Source organism: Somniosus microcephalus, chromosome 10 (genome assembly GCF_052327205.1).
Source record: "Somniosus microcephalus isolate GS21.2 chromosome 10, FLI_Smic_1.0, whole genome shotgun sequence".
In the NCBI taxonomy this organism is placed as follows: domain Eukaryota; kingdom Metazoa; phylum Chordata; class Chondrichthyes; order Squaliformes; family Somniosidae; genus Somniosus; species Somniosus microcephalus.
Window position 1 is genome coordinate 192,819,340 of NC_140996.1, and position 24,512 is coordinate 192,843,851.

The window sequence follows — 24,512 nt, forward strand, 5'->3', positions numbered from 1 at the left end:
GAAATGTAGTCACTGTTATAATATAGGGAAACACTGCAGTAAGTTGTGCACAGCAAGCTCCCACAAACAGCAATGAGATAAATGACCAGATAGTCTGTTTTAGTGATGTTGGTTAAAGGATAAATATTAGAGAACTCCCCTGCTCTTCTCTGAATAGTGCCATGGGATCTTTTATACCACCTGAGAAGACAGATGGGGCCTCGATTAACATATCATCCAAAAGACGGCACTTCAGACAGTGCAACACTCCCTCAGTGCTGCACTAAATTATGTGCTCAAGTCTCTGGTATGGTATTTGAAACCACAGCCTTCTGACTGAGAGGCGAGTGTGCCAAGGCTGACACATTAATCCAAAACATTTCTATGACAATCTATACTGTACTTTAGCATTTGATAATCAGAATACATATTCTGATAATGAAAAAGGAGATATATAACGAAAAAATCTAAAACATAACATCACAATTGGGTTGTTAAAATTATTCTGATATTTAAAATTGTGTATAATTATGTACTAAATTATAGTCCTGTTTTAGATATACAGTGCTGGTCTTTCATTTGCACACTTTATGTGTAGGAACTAGGACAAATGTTCTACTCCACTCAGTCCCAAGAATTGCCTCATTTAAAGTGGTGTACTTTAATCATTTATAATTGATAGTCGAAATGTCTATTTTCCACATATATGTGATATGAATGCAGCCATAGGTGGATATTGCAAACATTCAATATAAATGACATAAATTGAATATCTTTAAAAAAAAAATACAAATTTTGATCAGGTGTCTATGCTTCTGATTTTTGTACCAATAATAAAACCTCCCTATTGTCGGAATTATGTTCATCTGCATGCTATTGGGAGAATGCCGGCTTTCCTTGTCATTAATAACCCGGTGATGTTTCTGCAGCTTGATCACTTTCCCAAAGATGCTGCCCCTCCGTCACCTTGGTAACGCGCAGCCGCAGCAGTGATGCGGAAGTCACGCGAGAGCCGGTGGCGTGCTGCGTTACCATGGAGCTGTTGATTAGAAGCACACGTGCAGTAATAACGGAAGGTGATTGGTGGGATTTAATAGACGCGGGCTGATTGAAAGTAATTTGCTACACGATGGAACCCGAGCGAGCTGTTCAGCGCTTGGAAACCAATTAAACCCACTCTCATATATACCTGGCTTTAATGAGCAGCTCACTCTCAATTTTATTTGGAAGTTGTTTTGAGCAGGTCAAGGAGCAGTAAGTTCTATATATAGCGCTGGTCTTCTTTGTGATTCAGCTGCCATTAGCAACCATGTACAGGAATAATTCTGCTGGGGCTTTAAAGTGCGACGCTAATCAGGAAAACATTTGTTTCGTTCCGCAAAATGGTCCAGTTGTTCAAAAACAAAGGACCGTTTTAGGGGTGTTGAATGAAAATGATCAGCAGAGGCGCTCACTTTGCCAGGTAAAATCAATTCAGTAGATCCGTTATTTCTGGGGCCAGTTCCTTTGTACTTGGAGTTATATTGAGGCGTATTTCTTTAAATATCTTTTGAAAACTTCTATTACTACAACGGAGCTTTTAATTTTATTTCGGCGAGTTTGCAAACTGCTTGAACTTGTTCCCTCTTCTAACGTGTTTCGGCAGGCTCCTCCGAAACCCTATGGTATCGTGACACTGGGCACAGAAAATGGCTTCACTTCGGTTACGCGCAGCACGACCTTTCCTGAATGTCCGGCTACTTTTGTATCCAACCCGAACTTCAGTCTTTACATGGAGGATGAAGTCCAGGATGAGGTGGAAGTCTCCGAATGTAACCTGACCTCCGAACTGGAGACTAAACTTGGAGAAGTTGGTAGTATTTCCAAAACAGCGGATGACTGTTGCTTGTTCCTGGACCTCAGTGAAGGTAACTGCAAGACATGAACTGAAATTCTGGTGTCGCACCAACACTAATCTCTGGGGCAATTTTTCTCTCTTCCTTGCTGCCTTCTAACTGTGGATGGATGCGTTACCATTAGAATTTAGCTTTTATTTTCGCTGCTAACACGGTTGGGTTTAAAACTTAAATCATTTCGTTTATACATTCTCCAGGCATCTTGTTCATTCGTTTCAAATGCCTGTTTTTATTATTCCCGCAGTTTCGCCTATGCTAGTAGATTCATCAATTCGCTCGCAGCGTTCCCATGAAGATTCGGATGAGCATGTAGATTATCTCGCTGTGGATGAATATGCAGAGGATATTTATCGATACCTTAGAGAGGCAGAAGTGAGTTCGTCGTACTAGGGTAGTATAATGAACTAAACCTAGTGAGCGGTTCGAATCGCAAAGGAACCACTTTTACATGGTTGCAATATCGCTTCCTAATGTCACAATTGACTCCTGGGCGTGATGCTTCGGGTTTGGTTATAGCACTCTAGTCGCTTTCTCCACTAAGTGGCTTAAAACTGCTGTATCTCGTCGTACAAAGCTTTTGCAGTTGTATCGCTAGTCCTAGCGGCAGCCCGCAGAATATCAGCTAGCCTGAACATGCATGGCTTGATTCGGGGGCAAGCAATCTAATGCAAATTTTCCAACGAGCTTGTGAAATTTAACATTTATTGGCCACTTGTTCACGTGATCTGAAGATGCCTCGAAATGACGCAGACCTGAAATAGATCAACCCGAATGCAAACTGCAACTGTACAAGACACTAGATTCTATCCGAAACTTTGGATTAATGAAACGTTTCCCTAACTCTGCAAAACCATGCTTGTTAAGGCTAGAGTTCTGATCTATGCTTTCTGTAAACCCCCCCCCCCCCCCCCAACCCCCACGAATTTGATTCGTACGAGACAATCTCTCGAATTCAGGCACTGCGGGAGTAGTAAAACGACAACGGATTCCTATCCGGAGTTTTGTCGTACTAATATAATTACCCTGAAGCGGATGCAATGTTTAATTAAAAATGAAAATACTAAACTCTTTGTTTCAGGAGAAGTATAGGCCAAAGTTTGGGTACATGAAAAAGCAGCCGGACATAACCCCTAGTATGCGCTCCATCCTCGTGGACTGGCTTGTCGAAGTTGGTGAGGAGTACAGTCTGCAAACTGAAACTTTGTACTTGGCGATAAACTACTTGGACCGATTCCTGTCATGCATGTCGGTCTTGCGAGGGAAGCTGCAACTTGTCGGGACTGCAGCAATGCTTGTAGCATCGTAAGTTATTGCTTAAAACAGCGAACTGTAATGATATCAGCAAATAGAGATGGTATTTGCCTGTTTGATTATGATGCATTACCAGTATGTTTGCATGTATTGATTGCTTGTGCCTGACCAGCAGAGGGCATGTGACCGAGACCAGCAAGGCAGTTTAGTTTAGTTTTGGTTTCGTTCTAGATGGATCTGTAAGATGGTGTCTCCTGTGATGCAGTTAATTTCCTGAACAAACTTTAGATTAAAAGACATTCTCTTTCATAAATGTCTCGTCATTGCACCCACAAAGAAATCGATACACTAACTACTGCAAATGAAGTCTAATTGCTTTGTTGGAATTTGTAATTCTTAAATGGAAATCTCTTCCCAGAACGTCAGTTCGAAATGAACAGTTGCATATATACTTACAGGATGTTTTAAAATTCTCACCCCCAGGAAATATGAAGAAATCTATCCCCCAGAAATAGATGAGTTTGTCTACATAACCGATGACACGTATACAAAGAAACAACTCCTGCGCATGGAGCACCTCCTACTCAAGGTTTTGAACTTTGACATGACTGTCCCAACAGTTAACCAGTTCCTAACGCAGTTTTTGGAGGAGGGAACTGGCGGACAAATGGGAACCCTAGCTATGGTATGTATATCTAATTTGAATTCCGTTTCAACTCACTAGCTGGACTCTTACAAGATGGAGTTCGACATGAAGTGAAGGAATTTCGAGATCCTGAAGCTCTTGAAAGTAGTTTCATCTTGCACCTTTAGGTAATGCCTGGGTATAACTGATCAGCCTCTGGAGCAGGAAACTAGTAGTAATTTCATCAAATCACGTAGATTGGAATAAAACTTCAACAGGGTGGCATGAATTTTAGTCAACCTGTCAAACTAATTTTAACAGGCAGTGTGCTTTGAGGTGGGCAGGTGTCCCAGGGAGGAGCCAAATGCTTCAATTTCCATAAGCTTGTAAATTGTTCAGTATATGGCAGCTCTCGACTGGAGGAATTATCATCGTCTGAGGCAGCTCTTGCATGGGATTACTGACGTGCTAGGTTAGGACAGCAGTTGCAAATTATCTATGGTACATGAAGTGATTTTATTAAATGATACTTTTTTGTTAAACCCAGGTGTTTGCCTTAGATTTAAGAATCACAGGACAGCATGAGAGCCACTAGGGGAAGTGAGTTCTGTTCATGGCACTTTAAAATCTAGATATCTTAATGAAAACACACTGGGCCAGTAAATGTAAGTGTTCCCATAAGGAGCAGTCAAGCATGAAATCTAAAAATCAATGTCCCCTTTTTCCTTTCCACCCACGTGGCTGCATAGGTGCTGAATATCTTGCCGACCAAGTTAAACTGGTTAGTGTAAAAGGATCAAAGGTAGAATTCTCATAGGTAGAATTCTCATTTGGCCTGTTTACTGAAATTTACAGGAAAAATACCAGATGGAGGGACAACTGTTAATTGGCAGATAGAGACATTGATGGCCAATCTCCAGTGATGGTTAACTAATGCATATCAATCCAATGTGGTGCCAAATTTTAAGTGGAATAGCAACTTTTGGGTCTTTTGAACTATAAGCACACCATAAGGAACGAAAGTCTGGGCTGATTAATTAATTGGCAGTAAGTGTTCATTGCAGTCTTGTGTGGATCCCACAGATAAACTGTCTGCATTCATGAAGCAGTCATGTAGCAAGATGTCTCAAAGGGAAAACTCTCTGTCCACTATCTGCTTGCTTTCTGTAAGCGGCTCTGAATCAAGGTCATGGTTGCTTGACTGAATTTCAGATCCTGCAGTAGGCAGACAGTCAGATGACTTCATTGCCCAAACTAGGATCTGATGCACAGTCAGAATCTCCCCATCAATCAGCTGGGAGAGAGCCACTTGCAAAATGGGTTTTTTAATTTGGATTTTAAATTAATCTCTGTACTGAAGATCAACATGCAATGGCTAAATGTCAATCATGGGTGAAGTCCACAGATCATGTTGCTACAGTACCTTGTTTAAATGAGCAATAGAAATCACCAGGGTTGGCCAACTGGAATAGCTAAATTCATTGACTAACATTTTGGGCCTCTGTATATATTTGTCTGCAGTTCCAGTGACAAAACAGCTTTTCCAGTCCCTTGAGGGGGTTGGGCCATTGGTTGTCTGCAGTCCTGTGGCTGACTGAACAGAGACCTCACTTGCTGTCTCTATGGGGGCACCAATCTTAATGTCAATCAAAAGAACCATTTGCAGTCCCTATCCATATTAACTAGCCTTTAAGTGGATGGTAGTAGGTCTTGTGCCTGTCAGTCATAACATGTCAGGAGTTTTCCCTGTGAACTAGCTTTGTAGCTTACCATGGTTAAGATGTCAGGAGAAATGGGTTTTGCTTACTGGGGCAGGAGGGAGCTGTTCTGTTGAGACAGGCTTCACTTGGCCAGTGCTGGGACTAGAGTCCTGGTGGATCATATAACTAGGGCTGTAGAGAGGGCTTTAAACTAACTAGTGGGGGGGAGGTTCCTAGAGAGCAAATAATAATGACAACAGAGAAGGTCATACTTGGGTAGCAGTGGGAAAATTAAAAACCAGAGCGTGTCTGGAAGGGGCAGAAGGTATGGAGTAAAAGGTAAAGTAATAAGGGCAAAAGCAGGAACTAAGTGTCACAAAACATCTTTGAAAGTTCTCTATCTGAATGCACGTAGCATTCGTAACAAAATAGACGAGTTAATGGCACAAATAACTACATATGGGTATGATCTTGTGGCCATTACAGAAACATGGCTGCAGGGTGACAATGCCTGGGAATTAAACATACCAGGTTATTTAACGAACAGGAAGGACCGGAAGGAAGGGGAGGTGGGGTGGCTATGTTAATAAAGGAAGGAATCACTAAGAGAAATGATATTGGGTCAAAAGATCAGGATAATGAAACAGTTTGGGTGGAGGCAAGGAATAATAAGGGGAAAAAAACATTAGTGGGCGTAGTCTATAGGCCTCCGAACAGTTGCAACTCTGTTGGGCGGAGTATCAATCAGGAAATAGTTGAGGCTTGTAATAAGGGAACATCTATAATTATGGGGGATTTTAACTATCATATTAATTGGGCAGGGCTGCCTTGACGATGAGTTCATTGAGTGTATTAGGGATGGGTTTCTTGAGCAGTATGTAACTGAACCGACCAGGGGGCAAGCAACCTTAGATCTGGTCCTGTGTAACGAGACAGGATTAATTAAAAATGTCCTAGTAAAGGATCCCCTTGGAATGAGTGACCATAACATGGTTGAATTCCATATTCAATTAGAGGGTGAGAAGGTTGGATCTCAAACAAGCGTGCTAAGCTTGAATAAAGGAGACTATGAAGGTATGAGAGCGGAATTGAGTGGATTGGGAAAATAGATTAATGGGTAAGACGATACATGATCAGTGGTGTACATTTAAGGAGTTATTTTACAACTTCCAAAAAATATATATTCCACTGAGGAAAAGACAGCCATCCGTGGCTAAGTAAAGAAATTAAGGATAGTATTTGACTAAACAAGGGCATATAAGGTAGCCAAACCTAGTGGGAGGATAGAGGATTGGGGAAACTTTAAAGGCAGCAAAAAATAACATTGATTAAGAAAGGGAAGATAGATTATGAAAGTAAATTAGCAAAAAATATAAAAACAGATAGTAAGAGTTTTTATAGTTTATATAAAAAGAAAAAGGGTGGCTGAAGTAAATGTTGGTCCCTTAGAGGATGAGACTGGGAAATTAATGGTGGGAAATATGGAGATGGCAAAAACACAATGAATATTTTACATCAGTCTTTACAGTAGAAGACACTAAGAATATCCCAACACTGGACAAACGGGGCTAAAGGGGGGGAGGAGCTAAACACAATCAAAATCACTAAGGAAGTGGTACTCGGTAAAATAATGGGACTCAAGGCGGATAAATCACCTGGACCTGATGGCTTACATCCTAGGGTCTTGAGGGAAGTGGCGGTAGGGATTGTGGATGCATTGGTAATTTTCCAAAACTCCCTGGACTCTGCAAAGGTCCCGGCAGACTGGAAAACTGCAAATGTAACACCCTTATTTAAAAAGGGCAGTAGACAGAAGGCTGGAAACTATAGATCGGTTAGCCTAACATCTGTGGTAGGTAAAAATTTTGGAGTCCATTATTAAGGAGACAGTAACAGGACATTTGGACAATCCTCATTTAATAGGACAAAGTCAGCATGGTTTTATGAAGGGGAAGTCATGTTTGACAAATTTGCTGAAGTTCTTTGAGGAAGTAACACATATAGGGTGGATAAAGGGGAACCAGTGGACATAGTGTATTTAGACTTCCAAAAGGCATTTGACAAGGTGCCACAAGATTATTGCTCAAGATTAAAAAATCACTGGATTGGGGGTAATATTCTGGCATGGATAGAGGATTGGCTATAACAGAAGGCAGAGTTGGGATAAATGGTTCATTCTCAGACTGGCAATCAGTAACTAGTGGTGTTCCACAGGGGTCAGTGCTGGGTCCCCAACTCTTTACAATCTATATTAATGTACAATCTATATTAACGATGTACAATCTATATTAACAATTTGGAGGGCACCGAGTGTAACATATCAAAGTTTGCAGATGATACTAAGATGGGAGGGAAAGTAGTGAGCGAGGAGGACATAAAAAAACCTGCAAGGGGACATACAGGCTAAGTGGGCAGAGATTTGGCAGATGGAATACAATACTGGAAAGTGTGAGGTTATGCACTTTAGCAGGAAAAATCGTAGAGCAAGTTATTATCTTAATGGCAAGAAACTGGAAAGTACTGAAATACAAAGGGATCTGGGGGTCCTGGTGCACGAAACTCAAAAGGTTAGTATGCAGGTGCAGCAAGTGATCAAGAAGGCCAACGGAATGTTGGCATTCATTGCTAGGGGATAGAATATAAAAATAGGGAGGTATTGCTTCAGTTGTACAAGGTATTGGTGAGACCGCACCTGGAATACTGCGTACAGTTTTGGTGTCCATACTTAAGGAACATACTTGTGCTCAAGTCAGTACAAAGAAGGTTCACTTGGTTAATCCCAGGGATGAGGGGATGGACGTATGAGGAGAGGTTGAGTAGATTGGGACTCTACTCATTGGAGTTCAGAAGAATGAGAGGCGCTCTTATTGAAACATGATTGTGAAGGGGTTGGATCGGGTGGATGTGGGGAGGATGTTCCCGATGACGGGTGAAACTAGAACTAGGGGGCATAGTCTTAGAATAAGGGGCTGCTCTTTCAAAACGGAGGAGGAACTACTTCACTCGGGGTGGTAGGTCCATGGAATATGCTGCCCCAAAAAGCTGTAGAAGCTACATCGCATAAATTTAAAACCGAAATAGTGTTTCCTAGAAGTAAAGGGAATTAAGGGTTACGGGGAGCGGGCAGGAATTTGGACATTAGTCTAGGTTTGGACCGGCCCAGGGGCTGTGTAGCCTGATCCTGCTCCTATTTCATGTCTCTAATTCTTAGATTCAGGAGATGGTTCTGTGATAGTGGATTGGCAGTTAGGATCAGATCAGCCATGATCTTATTGAATGGTGGAGCAGGCTCGAGGGGCCGATTGGCCTACTCCTCCTATTTCTTATGTTCTTAACTCAGTAGTACTTGCCCTGAGAGGCTTGAGTTCATGCCTCATTCCATATACTTGAGTGCATAATCAGTGCAGCAGTCCCACCTTTGGGGTGCATGAGATGCCTTTAACCAACCCTGTCTGACCACCTGGTGGACATAAAATATAACTGTGCTATTTGAAGAGCACCAAGGGAGTTCGTGTGCTGGCCAACATTTATCCCCCCCCCCCCCCCCCCCCACCAAGGTAGTTAATAGACTATCACTTGCGTATCAACGTCTGAGAATTTCAGTTTCCAGAACATTTTTAAGCTGACTGGTATACTGGGGCACTGAGTGGCTAAGCTATTTCTTGAGCTTTACTTCAACAATAACACTCTTTTGGTAAGCAATTGCTGATGGCTTTTGTTTCAATACTTGGGTTGACCAGAACATACCTTTTCCATAGCCAGGTTACAGTTGAGTAAGGGGCTGTTGGTAGTTAGGTGCTGCCCTATACTTGTGCAGTATTAAGTTCACACATGGTCTCAATTTTATCATGGTAGATGAGCACTATTGAAATTGTAATTGACTAGATTTGCTGAACATTAATGGAGAATCCAAACCCTGCTCCAATAAGTTAGAAAAGCTGGTATTGCCACAATTCTAAGCATTGGGGTGTGCCACTTCTACTGAAGTCTAACATTAGATTCTCAAGGCATACCTACACTTGTTAAATAGCCAAACACTGTACCATGTGAATATGCTGTCACCTGACAAGGTAGTCTAAGGTTAAACCACCAATTCATTTTACCAGGTGATGGTACACCAAAGTAAATGAGATGTTGGCAGTAGGTCCCATAGGCATTGTTTCCCAATTCACTTGGAAGTTAAAAGCATATGTTCAGTGCCAAGAAGCTGTTGGATGTCATTTATTTTTCTTGGATGACTCAAGTGGTTGACTTTCATTTGGCCACTTCAGAGGGCAAATAAGACAGTTGTATAAAAAGGCCCACTGCCTTCTCTGGGCAACAAGGGATGGGTGATAAATGGTGGCAGTGCCCACATCTTGAATATATGACCTGATGGAAACAGACACCCTCTCTACATTGAAGATCAGGTGAGGATTTGAGATCCCAAATATTTTGTCCATTAACCTTGACAAATTGTCATTGGCAGTGCCAATATCCAAAGTGAACCATCTAGATGTCTGAAATAAAAGGCAAAAATAGTGACTAGCTGGGGTGCAGATTTAGGTTGAAGCAGGGTGGAAGTGAGAAGATAGAGGATGCTTGACTGCAGTGAGTTTATTTTAATCATTCTTGGGTGTCACTAACAAGACCAGCATTTATTACCCATCCCTAATTGCCCTTTAAGGTTACAAGTGGGAAAGCTGAAAAAGCATTAGATGTCCTTTTATCCATTTTCATCTTAAATGGATATGACTGTAAATGGGTGAGATTCATGTAGAAGTGAGCACCTCAAATTTTCTAATGATGTTGGGCTAGACTTTGTACACAATCATGAGGGGCCAGCCAAAGAGCTTGATGGAATTGGAGCCTAAGTATTTGTGATGAGCAGAACAAGTTGGCTACAAGTTTCTATTTATCATGACTTGGATGTTCAAGCAATTGCATAGTACAGTGAACTTGCTGCCACCTTTTGAGTTGGATGATGCTGTGGCATTGAATGTTGTCCATGGATGCCACTGGTTTATTTGGGGGGGGGGGTGGTATGGGCTGCTTAAACTGACTTATGTACTCAGTTGGGTGGTAAACTTGAAGGCCATTTGAAATGGAACCGTGCCTTGGTGTTGGCATGCAGGAGGACCAAAAGTTGGGATGGAAGAAGTAAAATTGCTGAAAGAACAACACAAATTGTACTCTAGTGCCATCTCTAGGAATTGTTACAGCAAGTCATGAGCTAACTAAGCATGTTTCAGATGGCAAAAGTTCATTTATACCAATTAGTTGACAATCTTTTTCAATCCACAGTACATAGCTGAACTGAGCTTACTAGAAGCTGATGTATGTCTGAAGTACACACCCTCTCTGATGGCAGCAGCTGCATATTGCTTGGCAAACTACACAATCAACAAAGCTTTTTGGGTAAGCATTTTTGTGCCACTACTTACAAAGCACATTCATTTATTAAATTTTTTTTTTAAAATACTGAAAATACACCACAGGCCAGTGATCATCATCTGTATTTTAGGTGTACATTCAGAACTGACTGAGAATGGGTTAAGTTAATTTACTAGCAATTACATTAATAGGTTGACTTAAAATTATAGTTGGGTGAGGTGGTGCAGAGGTATAAAGGGCAAAATGCAAATAGTGATTAGTCCACTTAAACATGAGGAAATAAAAAAGCAGGCAAGGAAGACTAAAGGCAAGGCTGAAAATGCCATTGAGATTAAAATACCAGAGATTCAGATCCCTGCCTAGTGCTGTGCCAAGAGTACTCTGCCCCAAATGTAATCCCCCCCTCCTCCTTGGGCATTCAGACCCCCCACATGCAATAAACATCCACTAAGATCTGAAGTGCCCAGCAGAAAGATTGGTTTGATGTTCCTAAAGCTTGTAGCATGATTTTCCAACACTGACTGCTAATTTCTTTCTGTTCAGTTCTGATTTTAACTGGCCCAAAAGCCTGTCCAGTTGCTACTGACCTGTATTTTCAGCATGTCTTAAGACTTTCAGTACTTGCAGTTTACAATTTTACTGCCTTGCACAACATTGTTAGCTAGTTCAACCAACAATACTGAGCATAGTCTAGAATAAACATAAGCTAGGAGTAGGCCATTCGGCCCCCTCAAGCCTGCTCTACCATTCAATGCGATCATGGCTGATCATCCAAATTCAGTACCCTGTCCCTGCTTTCTCTCCATATCCCTTTAGCCTTAAAATATATCCAACTCCTTGAATATATTTAATGAATTGGCCTCTACTGCCTTCTGTGGTAGAATTCCACAAGTTCACTACTCGGTGAAGAAATTCCTCCAAGTATACCAAGTTGGATACTGTTGAGGGGGATGACTCACCAGGGGAAGGCAGCAGCAGCCAGCTTCCTGGCACCAGGGATGCTTCTGCTCAGAAAGGGAGGAAAAAGAGTGGGAGAGCAATAGTGGTAGGGGATTCTATCGTAAGGGGAACAGATAGGCGTTTCTGTGGCCGCAAACGTGACTCCAGGATGGTTTGTTGCCTCCCTGGGGCCAGGGTCATGGATGTCACTGAGCGGATACAGGGCATTCTTAAGGGGGAGGGTGAGCAGGCAGAAGTTGTGGTCCACATTGGGACCAACGACATAGGTAGGAAGGGGGATGAGGTCCTGCATCAAGAATTTAGGGAGCTAGGTAACAGATTAAAGAGCAGGACCTCAAAGGTTGTAATCTCTGGATTACTCCCAGTGCCACGTGCTAGTGAGTATAGGAATAGGAGGATAGAGCAGATGAATGCGTGGCTAATGAGTTGGTGTAGGGGGGGAGGGTTTTACTTTCCTGGATCACTGGGCCTGCTTCTGGGGAAGGTGGGACTTGTACAAGTCGGACGGGTTGCACCTGAACCAGAGCAGGACAAATATCCTTGCGGGGAGGTTTGCTAGCACTGTTTTGGGGGGGGGGGGGTTTAAACTAACTTGGCAGGGGGATGGGATACTGAGGAGCTGAAAAGGGGGTGATGTGCTGCCAATTATAGAGAAAATAGTGTCAGCTTGGTAGACAGGGCAAATACACAAGGGCAAGGCTGGATGGCATCTATTTTAATGCAAGGAGTCTTGCAAATAAGGTGGATGAACTGAAGGTGTTGATAAACACATGGGAGTATGATATTGTTGCTATCACGGAGACATGGTTGAGGGAGGGGCAAGACTGGCAGCTCTATTCCAGGGTACAGAATCTTCAGGCGAGACAGAGGAGGGGTGTAAGAGGGGGTGTAGCAATATTAATTAAGGAGTCAATTACTGCAGTAAGGAGGGATGACATATTAGCAGGTTCCTCTAATGAGGCCGTATGGGTGGAGCTTAAAAACAAGGGGGCAAGCACTTTGCTGGGAGTGTACTATAGGCCTCCAAACAGTCAGGGGGAGATAGAGGAACAGATATGTAGGCAAATCTCAGAAATGTGCAAATAATAGGGTAATAATAATGGGGGATTTCAACTGCCCCAATATTAACTGGGATAGACAGAGGGTGTAGAATTCATAGTGCATCCAGGAGAGCTTTTTGAGCCAGCATGTAGAAGGTCCTACAAGAGAGGGGGCGGTACTGGACCTAATTCTAGGGAATGTGGCCGGCCAAGTGGAAGAAGTGCTAGTAGGTGAGCACTTTGGTGACAGTGACCATAATATGGTGAGATTTAAGGTGGCCATGGAAAAGGACAGGGGTGGGCCGGAAATAAAGGTTCTAAATTGGGGGAAGGCCGATTTTAATAGGATAAGGCAGGATCTGGCCAAAATGGACTGGGATCAGCTACTGGTAGGAAAATCCGCATCGGAGCAATGGGAGGCTTTCAGAAGGGCGATTGAGATCATACAATGGCAACATGTTCCCGTAAAGGTCAAGGGTGGTTCCAAAAACCACAGGGAACTGTGGATGTCAGGGGATATGAGAATGGATTAGAAAAAAGAGGGCTTTTGGCAGATACAAAAGGCTAAAGACGGAGGAAGCCCTAGAGGAGTACAAAAAGTGCGGGGGAATACTTAAAAAAGAAATTAGGAGAGCAAGGAGGGGCCATGAAATAGCACTGGCGAGCAAAATAAAGGAAAATCCTAAGATGTTTTATAAGTATATTAAGGGTAAGAGGATAACTAGGGAAAAAATAGGGCCCATTAGGGACAAAAGTGGCAATCTGTGGAGCCGGAAGATGTAGGAGGGGTTCTAAATGAATTTTTTGCATCTGTTTTCCCTATGGAGAGGGACGATGTAGACATAGAAATAGGGCGGGGGGACTGTGATATGCTCGAACACATTAACATCGAGAGGGAGGAGGTATTGGTGGTTTTAGCAGGCCTAAAAATGGATAAATCCCCAGGCCCGGACGAAATGTATCCCAGGCTGCTGTGAGGCAAAGGACGAGATTGCGGGGGCTCTAACACACATATTCAGAACCTCTCTGGCCACAGGGGATGTGCCAGAGGACTGGAGAACCGCTAATGTAGTTCCATTATTCAAGAAGGGGTAGGGAAAAACCGGGGAACTACAGGCCAGTGAGCCTAACATCAGTGGTGGGAAAATTATTGGAAAAAATTCTGAGGGACAAAATCAGTCCACTTGGAGAGGCAAGGATTAATCAGGGGTAGTCAACATGGCTTTGTCAAGGGAAGATCATGTCTGACTAATTTGATTGAATTTTTTGAGGGGGTGACGGTGTGTGGATGAGGGTAACGCAGTGGATGTGGTATACATGGATTTCAGTAAGGCCTTCGATAAAGTCCCGCACAGGAGACTGGTCAAGAAGGTAAGAGCCCATGGAATCCAGGGGGCCTTGGCACGTTGGATACAAAACTGGCTTAGTGGCAGAGGGTGATGGTCGAAGGTTGTTTTTGTGACTGGAAGCCTGTGGCCAGTGGGGTACTGCAGGGATCGGTGCTGGGTCCCTTGCTGTTTGTGGTCTATATTAATGACTTGGATATGAATGTAAAAGGTATGATCAGTAAGTTCGCGGATGATACAAAAATTGGTAGGGTGGTAAATAGCGAGGAGGGTAGTCTGTCTGCAGGACGATATCGATGGGTTGGGCGGAACAGTGGCAAATGGAATTTAACCTGGAAAAGTGCGAGGTGATGCACTTTGGGGGGACTAACAAGGCAAGGGAATACACAATGAATGGTAAGACCCTAGGCAAGACGGAGGGTCAGAGGGATCTGGGTGTGCAAGTACACAGATCCCTGAAAGTGGCGGAACAGGTGGATAAGGTGGTAAAAAAGGCATATGGGATACTTGCCTTCATTAGCCGAGGCATAGAATATAAGAGCAAGGAGGTTATGATGGAGCTGTATAAAACACTGGTTAGGCCACAGCTGGAATATTGTGTGCAGTTCTGGTCGCCACACTACAGGAAGGATGTGATCGCGTTAGAGGGTGCAGAGGAGATTCACCAGGATGCTACCAGGGCTGGAACACTTCAGCTATGAAGAGAGACTGGGCAGATTGGGTTTGTTTTCCTTGGAGCAGAGGAGGCTGAGGGGGGACATGATTGAGGTGTACAAAATTATGAGGGGCATAGATAGGATGGATACTAAGGAGCTTTTTCCCTTAGTAGAAGGGTCAATAACTAGGGGGCACAGATTAAAGGTAAAGGGCAGGAGGTTTAGAGGGGATTTGAAAGAACTTTTTCACCCAGAGGGTGGTTGGAGTCTGGAACTCACTGCCTGGAAGGGTTGTGGAGGCTGGAACCCTCAACATTCAAGATGCATTTGGATGAGCACTTGAAATGCTATAGCATACAAGGCTACGGACCAAATGCTGGAATATGGGATTAGATTAGACAGGGTGTGATGGCCGGCGTGGACACGATGGGCCGAAGGGCCTCTATCCGTGCTGTATAACTCTGACTCTATCTCTGCCCTAAATGGCTTACCTCTTATCCTTAGACTGACCCCTGGTTCTGAACTCCCTGACCATTGGGAACATCCTTCCTGCATCTAGTCTGTCCAGTCCTGTTAGAATTTTATAAGTTTCAATGAGATCACCTCATTCTTCTAAACTCCAGTGAGTACAAGCCCAATCACTCCTCATACATCATTCCTGCCATCCCAGGTATCAGCCTGGTGAATCTTCACTGAACTCCTTCGTAAGGGACCTATGCTTGACTTCAGTCTTTTTCTCCACATATCTATGAAAGCTTTTACAGTCAGTTTTTATGTTCCCTGCAAACTTACTCATTCTATTTTCCCCTTAATTTAATCCCTTTGTCCTTTTTGTTGAATCCTAAACTTGGGTTTACTGCTTTTTCTGGCCAATTTATATGTCCTCCTTGGATCTTATGCTATCCCTAATTTCCCTTGTTAGCCACAGTTGAGTCACTCTTTAATTTTTATGCCAAACTGTAGTTCATCCATGCGATCTTTGAATGTTTGACATTGCCTATCCACCGTCAACCCTTTGAGTGACATTCCCAATCAATCCTACCCAACTCGTGCTTCATACCATCGTAGTTTCCTTTTATTTAAATTCAGGACCCTAGTCTGAGTCAACTACTTCACTCTCCATCTTAATTCAATCATATTATTGCTCCAACCCAAGGGGCCTCTACAAGATTGCTAATTAATCATTTCTCCTTGCATAATACCCAGTCTAGGATGGCCTGATCTCTAGTTGGTTCCTCAACATATTGGTCCAGGAAACCATCCTGTATACACTTCCAGGAATTCCTCCTCCACAGTATTGTTACTAATTTGATTAGCTCAATCTATATGTAGATTAAAGTCACCCATGATAACTGCTGTGCCCTTATTGCATGCTTCTCTAATTTCCCTTTTAATGCCATTTCTAACTTTGGATATAATTTCTAATGACTGCACTCATGAAACTGAAGACCACATTTTGGAAACTAATTTTTTATTGAGTTAGTAACTAACTTGTTTGTTTTCCAGCCTGAATCTCTTGCTGCATTCACTGGTTACTCTTTAGCTGATATTGTACCTTGTCTGAATGACTTGCATAAGACCTTTCTTCAAGCCAAATTCCAGCCACAGCAAGCCATTAAGGAAAAATACAAGAGCTCCAAGTAAGTTGGGTTTTTAATTCAATATAAATTGTTTATATTAAAAAAAAAAAAAAAAATGTTTTAATTAATCTGCTTTCCTCCAGGTATCTGAGAATTTCTCTCATTGACCCCCCAGCAACTTTACCTCTGCATGGACTTGCTTCAAGTGCAATAGAAGGATGAAAATGGAGCACTGATTTTGTAAATGGCAAGATAAACTGAACTGGTCATAACATTAACACTTGAGGGACTGCTGCTGGTCAACTCCCTGTGGCTGTTGGCTTGTGACCTTGTTTTATAGAACATTTTAAGGTGCAATTTTAAAACTACAGTATTAATTTTTAATCTATTTAAAAGGGCACTCCATGAAATTCATTCTAAATTCCATGAATAGTGACTGTTCAAATGCCATCCACTACTTCATGAACAGTGTTTTAAATGCAAGTAATGTTTCTGACTTTGCATAAGATGGAGATTGCTCAGTGAGGAATGAATGTTTATACTTTGCACTTGGACAACCAATAAAACCTTTTTTAAAAATAATTTTTTTTCAAAAATTGCATCAACTTTATCTGCCCTAAATACTCATTGGTATTTAAGGTGACTTGTATTAGGAAATGTACTCTGAACCAGTGGAAGGCCAAGGTTGAAGAGATGAAATGATCTGGGGGGGTTTTGCAGTCATCATTGTTTCCCAAAACTGCTAACTTCCCTCATCTAATTCATCCTTGAATAAATTTCCACACCTATATCCACTTTCATTAGCTGATCCATGCCACACATTCACAATTTTCATGAAGGCAAAATTTAAAAACTGGGGCTGCCAATGAGTTACCACCTTTAGTCTCTCTTGGCAGTCCCTTGGAACTGACCTTCCAGCCTTGAGTTAGCAGCCAAGTGTACATCTTTGGTCATCCTCTACTACCCCATGCCTTCTCAATTTCCTCCAGTGAATTGAAAGGCTTGCTTCTCTATGGGTTGTATGCTTGGCTTTTTAAAAATTGAATACCTATGCAAAGTATCTTTGACAGTTTTCAAATTGGATAGCTGACCTTTCATGAGTTGCTCACTAGTTATGTAAAAATAATTAGGATCTTCTATGGTCCTATTTGCATATCTTACTGGCTAACATCTGGTAGTTGTGGGCACAGTGCAGTGATTCTACTTTGTCAATTCAACTGTATAATAGCCAAAGTACAATTTTTGTTCCCTAGGGCTCAATACAAATTACCAAGCTATGGTGGCACACTTGTAAGGGTACAGTAGTGATTGTTACCAGACTAGTAATCCAATGTTTTTTTGCAAATTTGAAGTGACCAGGAAGCTGTTGGATAGCCACTAAAAAGCCAACTGTTGCATTAATCTCTTTTAGAAGGAAACCTGCAGTCCTTGCCTTGTGAGCCCCCCACCCCAATTTACCAATACAATTGACGCCACTGCCCTTTGAAGTGGCCTGGCAAGCAGCTCACTTGTATCAAAGTGCTACAAAGAATAATACTGGCACAAAATGGACTGCAGTGTTTCAAGAAAGGAGGCACACATCCATTCTTGTAAATGGATGGGCAGCGACTGCTGGCCTTGCCAGTAATGCCCACAGCCAGTGTATGGAAGGAATGTAAGGATTCCGAGGGCTTCTTTTAAACTGGTTTAAGGTAATCTACCTGGCCAGCAGTCTTTTTGCTGCTACACTCTAAACCAATTTACAAACAGCGGTATCGAATCGCTACCCCTCCTTTAGTTCTGAGTGGAGGAACTTATAATTAATGATATTAAAACGGAACAAGTGTTTTGGATGAGAGAAAAAAATCAAGCTTTATTAACTAAAAGAAACTATAATCACAATATCAAACTATCCCACACGAGCACAGTAAAATTGTAAAACTATATAACGGGGGTTGCAGACAGCGAAAACGAGGCATACAATGGCTACAATGTTATTTAAACAATCTTAGCAATTCCCTTAAATCACCATCTCCACCGCCCCCCCCCCCCCCTTAACTCCTGCTAGGTTGCCTTGTTGAGTCAGAAACTCTGCTCACGTGGTCCAGGGACGAGAGAGAGCTCACCTATGGTCCCAGGAAGTCAAGAGAGAGAGCTGGCTTCTCAGCCCTATCTTTATATCTGGTGAGCCCCTCCTGTCCTGCCTTGCAGGCTGTGTGCAAAATTCCCCACCCAAAAGGGTCCAATACACAAGAGAAAGCTGTGATAGGCTAACTCAAAGTGGATAGATTGAGTTAATGTGATTTTCGGAGCTCCCTGTGCTGAAACAAAAGGGAGATACAACTGCTCTATTGTCCAGTACTGAGTGATTTAAAATCCATTCAAATCTTAACGTTTCCCATTCAAGATACAAAAAGTCTCTTCTGCAGTTTAAATGTATCCACTCAATATATAAACAAATGCTAATAGCATTCAGTTGCTTTGTTTACAAAGCATTGTCCTTTGTCTTCATTGAACCTTACTTCCAGACACAGAAAGCTGCATGCCAAGCCTCTTTTTGTCTTCGGCCATGTGGTGTCCGCCATTTTTATCCCTGGAAATTTAAAAGCTCATCGCCCAGGGATACTTTAATCAAAAAAATGAATCTTCAGAACTGTAAATTATTGTGAATTCTTACAGGAAGATCCCAGGAATATTTTTGAACCAAAAAAATCTAGAACCCCAGGAGTCCCTTTTTTTGAAGGATCTGATTCAGCAATTCAGTTGTGTGCAGTCCTGAAATTGTATTGAGTGGAATTGGCAAAGTAATCGGGTTGGATGACTGGAGATCATTGATATGCAGGAAGAGCCTCCGTGCTGCTGATCAATGAGGCACCTACAACAGAGCAATCTTGAGCAAAACTCAAACTATAAACCTAGATTTCACCAGAATACTGGAACAATCAACTAGGCTTTACACCATAACTTCAGCCTATGGATTGTTCACAGATGGCAAATGTACATGGTCTCTCTTAATGGGGTCAGCTGTACTTAAACCCCTGGTGGCAGACTTGCAGAATTTCATGTATAATGCTAGGACATACAAGACTTGCATGACCAAATGTATTTGTATTGAACATTCCTCAATACCACCCCAAAAACTACTTTATCTCTCTGCTATTTGGAACATTGCATAATGGTGGTCACATTTTCCTATATTGTCACAAAGTAATTAAGATGCTGAAATGTGCAACTTTAAGTATTAAGATATCTCCTCCCAACTTATTAGGAAGTGATGCACCAAGTTCTAATCTTGTGCTAAAGATTACTATTGGATGTCTTTCCCATTGTTTGGCTGTCCTAGTGGGGAAAAGATAACACTCGCAGGCAGTTGACCACGAGCTAAAGTAGAGGAAACAGCTATAGTTATGCTTCTGATAAATATCAAGTAGTCCTGCTAGAAATGCATTTGGTTGTGATGTCCCAGCCTGCTGACATTCGCTGTCATTTTTGCATGAATGGCAACCTGAGAAAAGTACAAGAAAAAGGAAAGACTGTTCTGATATCCAAGAAAGACCTTAAGATCACTTCCTTCACTACCATCCCCCTCCGTATGCCTGTCGCTGGCACCCACTATGTTTAAATTGAATCCTTTAATGGGGAAGAATTTTCTGTAATGAAGATTCTGATTGTAGTGATTTAGTCTTTTGTTAATATAATCAGGTAAGACCATGACTCTTGTTCCCTCTATATGTCCAATGTGTACTTGGGAACATGCCGTGATGTTTTATTGTCGGTGTGCTGCTGATGGGATCACCGCAACAGTGCTGCAGAATTGGCTTTTTTTCCTCAAACTCCCACCCTTCCTCTCCCCTACATGCCAATTTGAAAGCTAGCTAGTTATGGAATCAAAATACTTTACATGTTTTTATGTAGTACCCAATTTTTGGTCAGTTGCTTTTATGATCCTCACAACTATTATGTAGACTAATTAAAAGTTGCTGAATTTGAACTTCATGCAAAAATATTTGACTTTTTGGGAGAGGGAAGTGAGCAAGGTGGGTAGATTTTATCACCGTAATCACAGAATCTTACAGTGCAGAAGAAGGCCATTCGGCCTGTTCTGCCTGTGCAGGCTCTTTGAAAGAGCTGTCCAATTTAATCCCACACCCCAGCTCTCCCCATAACCCTGCAAATTAGTTCTCTTCAAATAAATGTCCAATTGCCTTTTGAAAGTTCCTATGGAATCTGATTCCATCACTCGGGTAGTGTTCCAGATCATAACCCTTGCGTGAAATAATTTCTCCTCCTTTCCCCTTGAGTTCTTTTGCCAGTTATTTTAAATCTAAGACCTCTGGTTACCGACCCACTTGCCAGAGGAAATAGTTTCTCACGACTGCTCTATCAAGACCTCATCATTTTGAAGACTTCTACTGGGTCTCTCCTTGACCACCTCTGCTCTGAGGAGAGCAATTCCACCTTCTCCAATATCTCCACATAACTGAAGTCCCTCATCCCTGGTAAACGTCCTCTGTACCCTCTTCAAGGCATTGACATCCTTCCTAAAGTGTGGTGCCCAGAATTGTGCACCATACTCCAGCTGAGGCCTATCTCGTGATTTGAAAAGGCTTAGCATAACTTCCTTTGGTTTTTTTTTAATGCCCTGATTTACAAAGCCAAGTATCCCATATGCTTTCTTAACTGCCTTATCAACTTGCCTTGTTATCATCAAGGATTGTGAATGTGCATCCCCAGGTCCTTCTGCTCGTGCACCCCCTTCAAAATTATACAATTTAGATTATATTGCCTCTCCATGTTGTTTCTCCCAAAGTGCATCACTTCACACTTATCAGCATTAAATTGCATCTGCCCAGTTCACCAGTCTGTCTTCCTGAAGTTGTCTACTATCTTGTCCACTATTTATTACATTGCCATGTTTTTGATCATCCGCAAACTCCAAAATTGTACTCCCTATACGCAAGTCAAGGTAATTTATATATAACCAGCAAAGCAATGGTCCTAATACCGACCCCTCGGGGACTGTACTGCATACTTCTCTCCAGTCAGAAAAACATCCATTCACCACTACTTTCTGCCTCCTATCCCTTAGCCTATTATGTACCCAAGTTACCATCTCTTTTGTACCATGTGCTTCTATTTTCCAAATAAGTGTTATGTGGTACTTTATCAAATGTCTTTTGAAAGTTCATATATGTTTGTGTGTGTATATATATATATATATATTTACAATTCCATACTACGTCACATGACAACTACATGTGCAGGAAGTGCACCCAGCTGCAGCTACTGACAGACCGCATTGCGGCACTGGAGCTGCGATTGGATGCATACTGGAGCGTTCACGATGCTCGGGACATCGTGAATAGCACGTTTAGGGAGTTAGACACACCACAGGTAGAGGTCCCTTCTCAAATCACTGAAATTCTCTCTCTTCCAGTTGGGTATTTTCACCTCTGATTTTTCTTTGGCCTTTTCCATAACTACTTTAAATCGAATTTATATTATGATCACTATTGCCCAGATATTCTCACACTGCAACACACTTCACTTGCCCTAATGCATTCCCCAGAACTAGATCCAGCACTGCATCCTTCCTTATTGGGTTAGAAATATGCTGATTAAGGAAGTTCTCCTGTACATATTTTGGGAATTCTTCACCCTCCTTGCCCTTTACTCCTTTTTTCTCTCCTAGTTTATATTGGGGTAATTGAAGTCCCCTGCTATTACTGTTCTATTCTTTTTACGTTTCTCTGAAATTTGCCTACAGATTTGCTCCTCTATATCTCATTATTATTTGGGGGTCTATAGTAAACACCCACCAATGTAACAGCTCCTTTTCTGTTCCTTAACTCTAACCAAATAGATTCAGTCTTTGAACCCTCTAGTGTATCGTACCTCCATAGAACTCCAATTTCCTCCTTGTCCTAACTCTTATTTGTATGTAACTGTAGCATTTTACTCTGGACCTCTATCTTTAATAAAAGTAGCCCACTGCTTTTTTGAATTTTATGATGCTTTAAATCAATCCCATTTTCTGTCAGTAATTAAGAAATGATTTGGAATAATTTATTGTCAGCTGTTACTCATATGATCCACCACCTCTTGCACTCATTCTGCTCCCTGCACGCCTAGAAAATGAGCAGAGCGCATTCAAAGTATGATGAGCTCACCTTGCTGAAGTGACTAGGCCAACTCCCCCTCTCCAATTCCTCAATGAATTGGGAGAGTACATTGATTGCTGCTACATTTCATGGATCACTAATTCTGGTGTCATGGCCAAGAGTTTTGCAATATACTAGAGTGGAGGATTATTAAGATCAATTGCATCAAACCACAGGAAAAATTTAATTTTATAATGTTGCATCTTCATATTCAGTGACAATGAAGAGCTAATTTTCAGTGTGCTCTTTTATATTCTTGTGTAAACATTTTAGGGTATATTTTCTGCTTCTGTGCTCCTGCTACCGAAGCATAACATTTATGAGGATTCCCTGCCCATTGCAGAATGTGATTGTGTTCTTTATTCAGCAGTTAACAATGATTGAATGCTAACAAAGCCATTAGACTGGAGAAATCAAAAATAATTGCCTTATTTATTCAGACTAGATCTTGAGTAAAGTTTTTTGCCAGATTGAAACATTACTTCCTAGGAACAAATTAAAATGTCCACAATTTTTTTTCTTTACTGTATCTTTGTTTAAATATTTTTTATTACTAAGTTCAAAATGGAAGTTGCACATTTGTCAAAAAGCTAATGTATTAACTTAAGAAATGAAGAACCCCCAAATTCCAGTGTTGTGCTGGGAAACTAGGGTAATATGAGAGTGCGGGGGAAGAAAATGAGGGAGGGAGCCATGCTGCTGGCTCTACACCCTCCCCAACACCACTTCCAAGATTTATGTACAAGTGTATTGTAATGAGATGATGATTTTTTTTTTTACAATGTATTACCTGTCATTTGTACCCTAACAAGGTGCGGTGCAAGAGACCCTTCTGTATCCCTGCCATTCAACATTGCTGTGGGACATAGGGAGGTTTAAAATTCCTGACGGATGACTGAGAGGGCAATAAATATTTACTGAGGTGCTGGATTCCCCATTGTGTGGTGGCTATAGATAGCATCCATGTGGCATTGCATGCCCCAAATGCAAACCTCAATAGTTAGATCAACCACAAAGTCATTCATTCCCAAAATTGTCCAGGTCTTTTGTTAGAATAGGAATAACTTTCTGCATGTAAATTCATGATATGTCCGGAGCAGTCATCTGCTCTTATATTTTGCCAGTCTATTGTCCCAGCTTTATTAAGAACTAGCTGATGTGCCTGGCGGTGCCGAGGCTTTTTTGAGGGCATGTTGTTGTTGGAAGAGTGAGAGAGAGCGACTGGGGGGAAGAGAGAGAGCGACTGGGGGGAAGAGAGAGCGCGACTGGGGGGAAGAGAGAGCGACTGGGGGGAAGAGAGAGAGCGACTGGGGGGAAGAGAGAGAGCGACTGGGGGGAAGGGGGTGGGGGGAAGGAGGGTAGGGGGTGGGGGAAGGGGAGGGGGGAGATGGAAGGGGGAGGGGAAGAGGGGGAGAGGGAGGGAGAGAGGGGGGAGGGAGAGGGGGAGGGAGGGGGAGGGGAGAGAGACAGAGGGAAGGAGAGATAGAGGGCGAGTGGCCACTCCCGAGCCCCGCCCCCCCGAGCCCCGCCCCCCCGAGCCCCGCCCCCCCGAGCCCCGCGCTCTCCCGAGCCCCGCCTCCCCGAGCCCCGCGCTCCCGCTCTCCTGAGATCCGCGCTCCCGAGCCCTGCGCTCCCGCTCTCCTGAGCTCCGCCCCCCGAGCCCCGCGCTCTCCCGAGCCCCGCCTCCCTGAGCCCCGCGCTCTCCCGAGCCCCGCCTCCCTGAGCCCCGCGCTCCCGAGCCCCGCCTCCCCGAGCCCCGCTCTCCCGAGCCCCGCGCTCCCGCTCTCCCGAGCCCCGCCCCCCACCCAAGCCGGCTTCAAGACCAGAGAGAGAGAGACGCCACCACGCAACCTACCGCGTGAGGCCCGGCCGGACTCAAGTCGCACTCCGGGCGGAAGTTGACGTGCGCGCTGACTCCCACCCCGCCCGTCTTTACTAAGATGGCGATGCTCGGCTCAGGCCCGCCC

General features: G+C 42.9%; 1 protein-coding gene across 1 annotated transcript; it reads left to right on the forward strand.

Moving 5' to 3' along the window:
• Positions 1-1,163: 1,163 nt before the first annotated feature.
• Positions 1,164-16,987, forward strand: ccna1 (cyclin A1). The gene is made up of 8 exons (XM_085999372.1): positions 1,164-1,441; positions 1,625-1,886; positions 2,119-2,246; positions 2,953-3,176; positions 3,609-3,810; positions 10,734-10,847; positions 16,332-16,465; positions 16,549-16,987. Exons 1-8 carry the CDS (start codon positions 1,289-1,291, stop codon positions 16,625-16,627), a joined length of 1,296 nt encoding a protein of 431 aa, XP_085855498.1. The 5' UTR covers positions 1,164-1,288; the 3' UTR covers positions 16,628-16,987.
• The last annotated feature ends 7,525 nt before the right edge of the window (positions 16,988-24,512 follow it).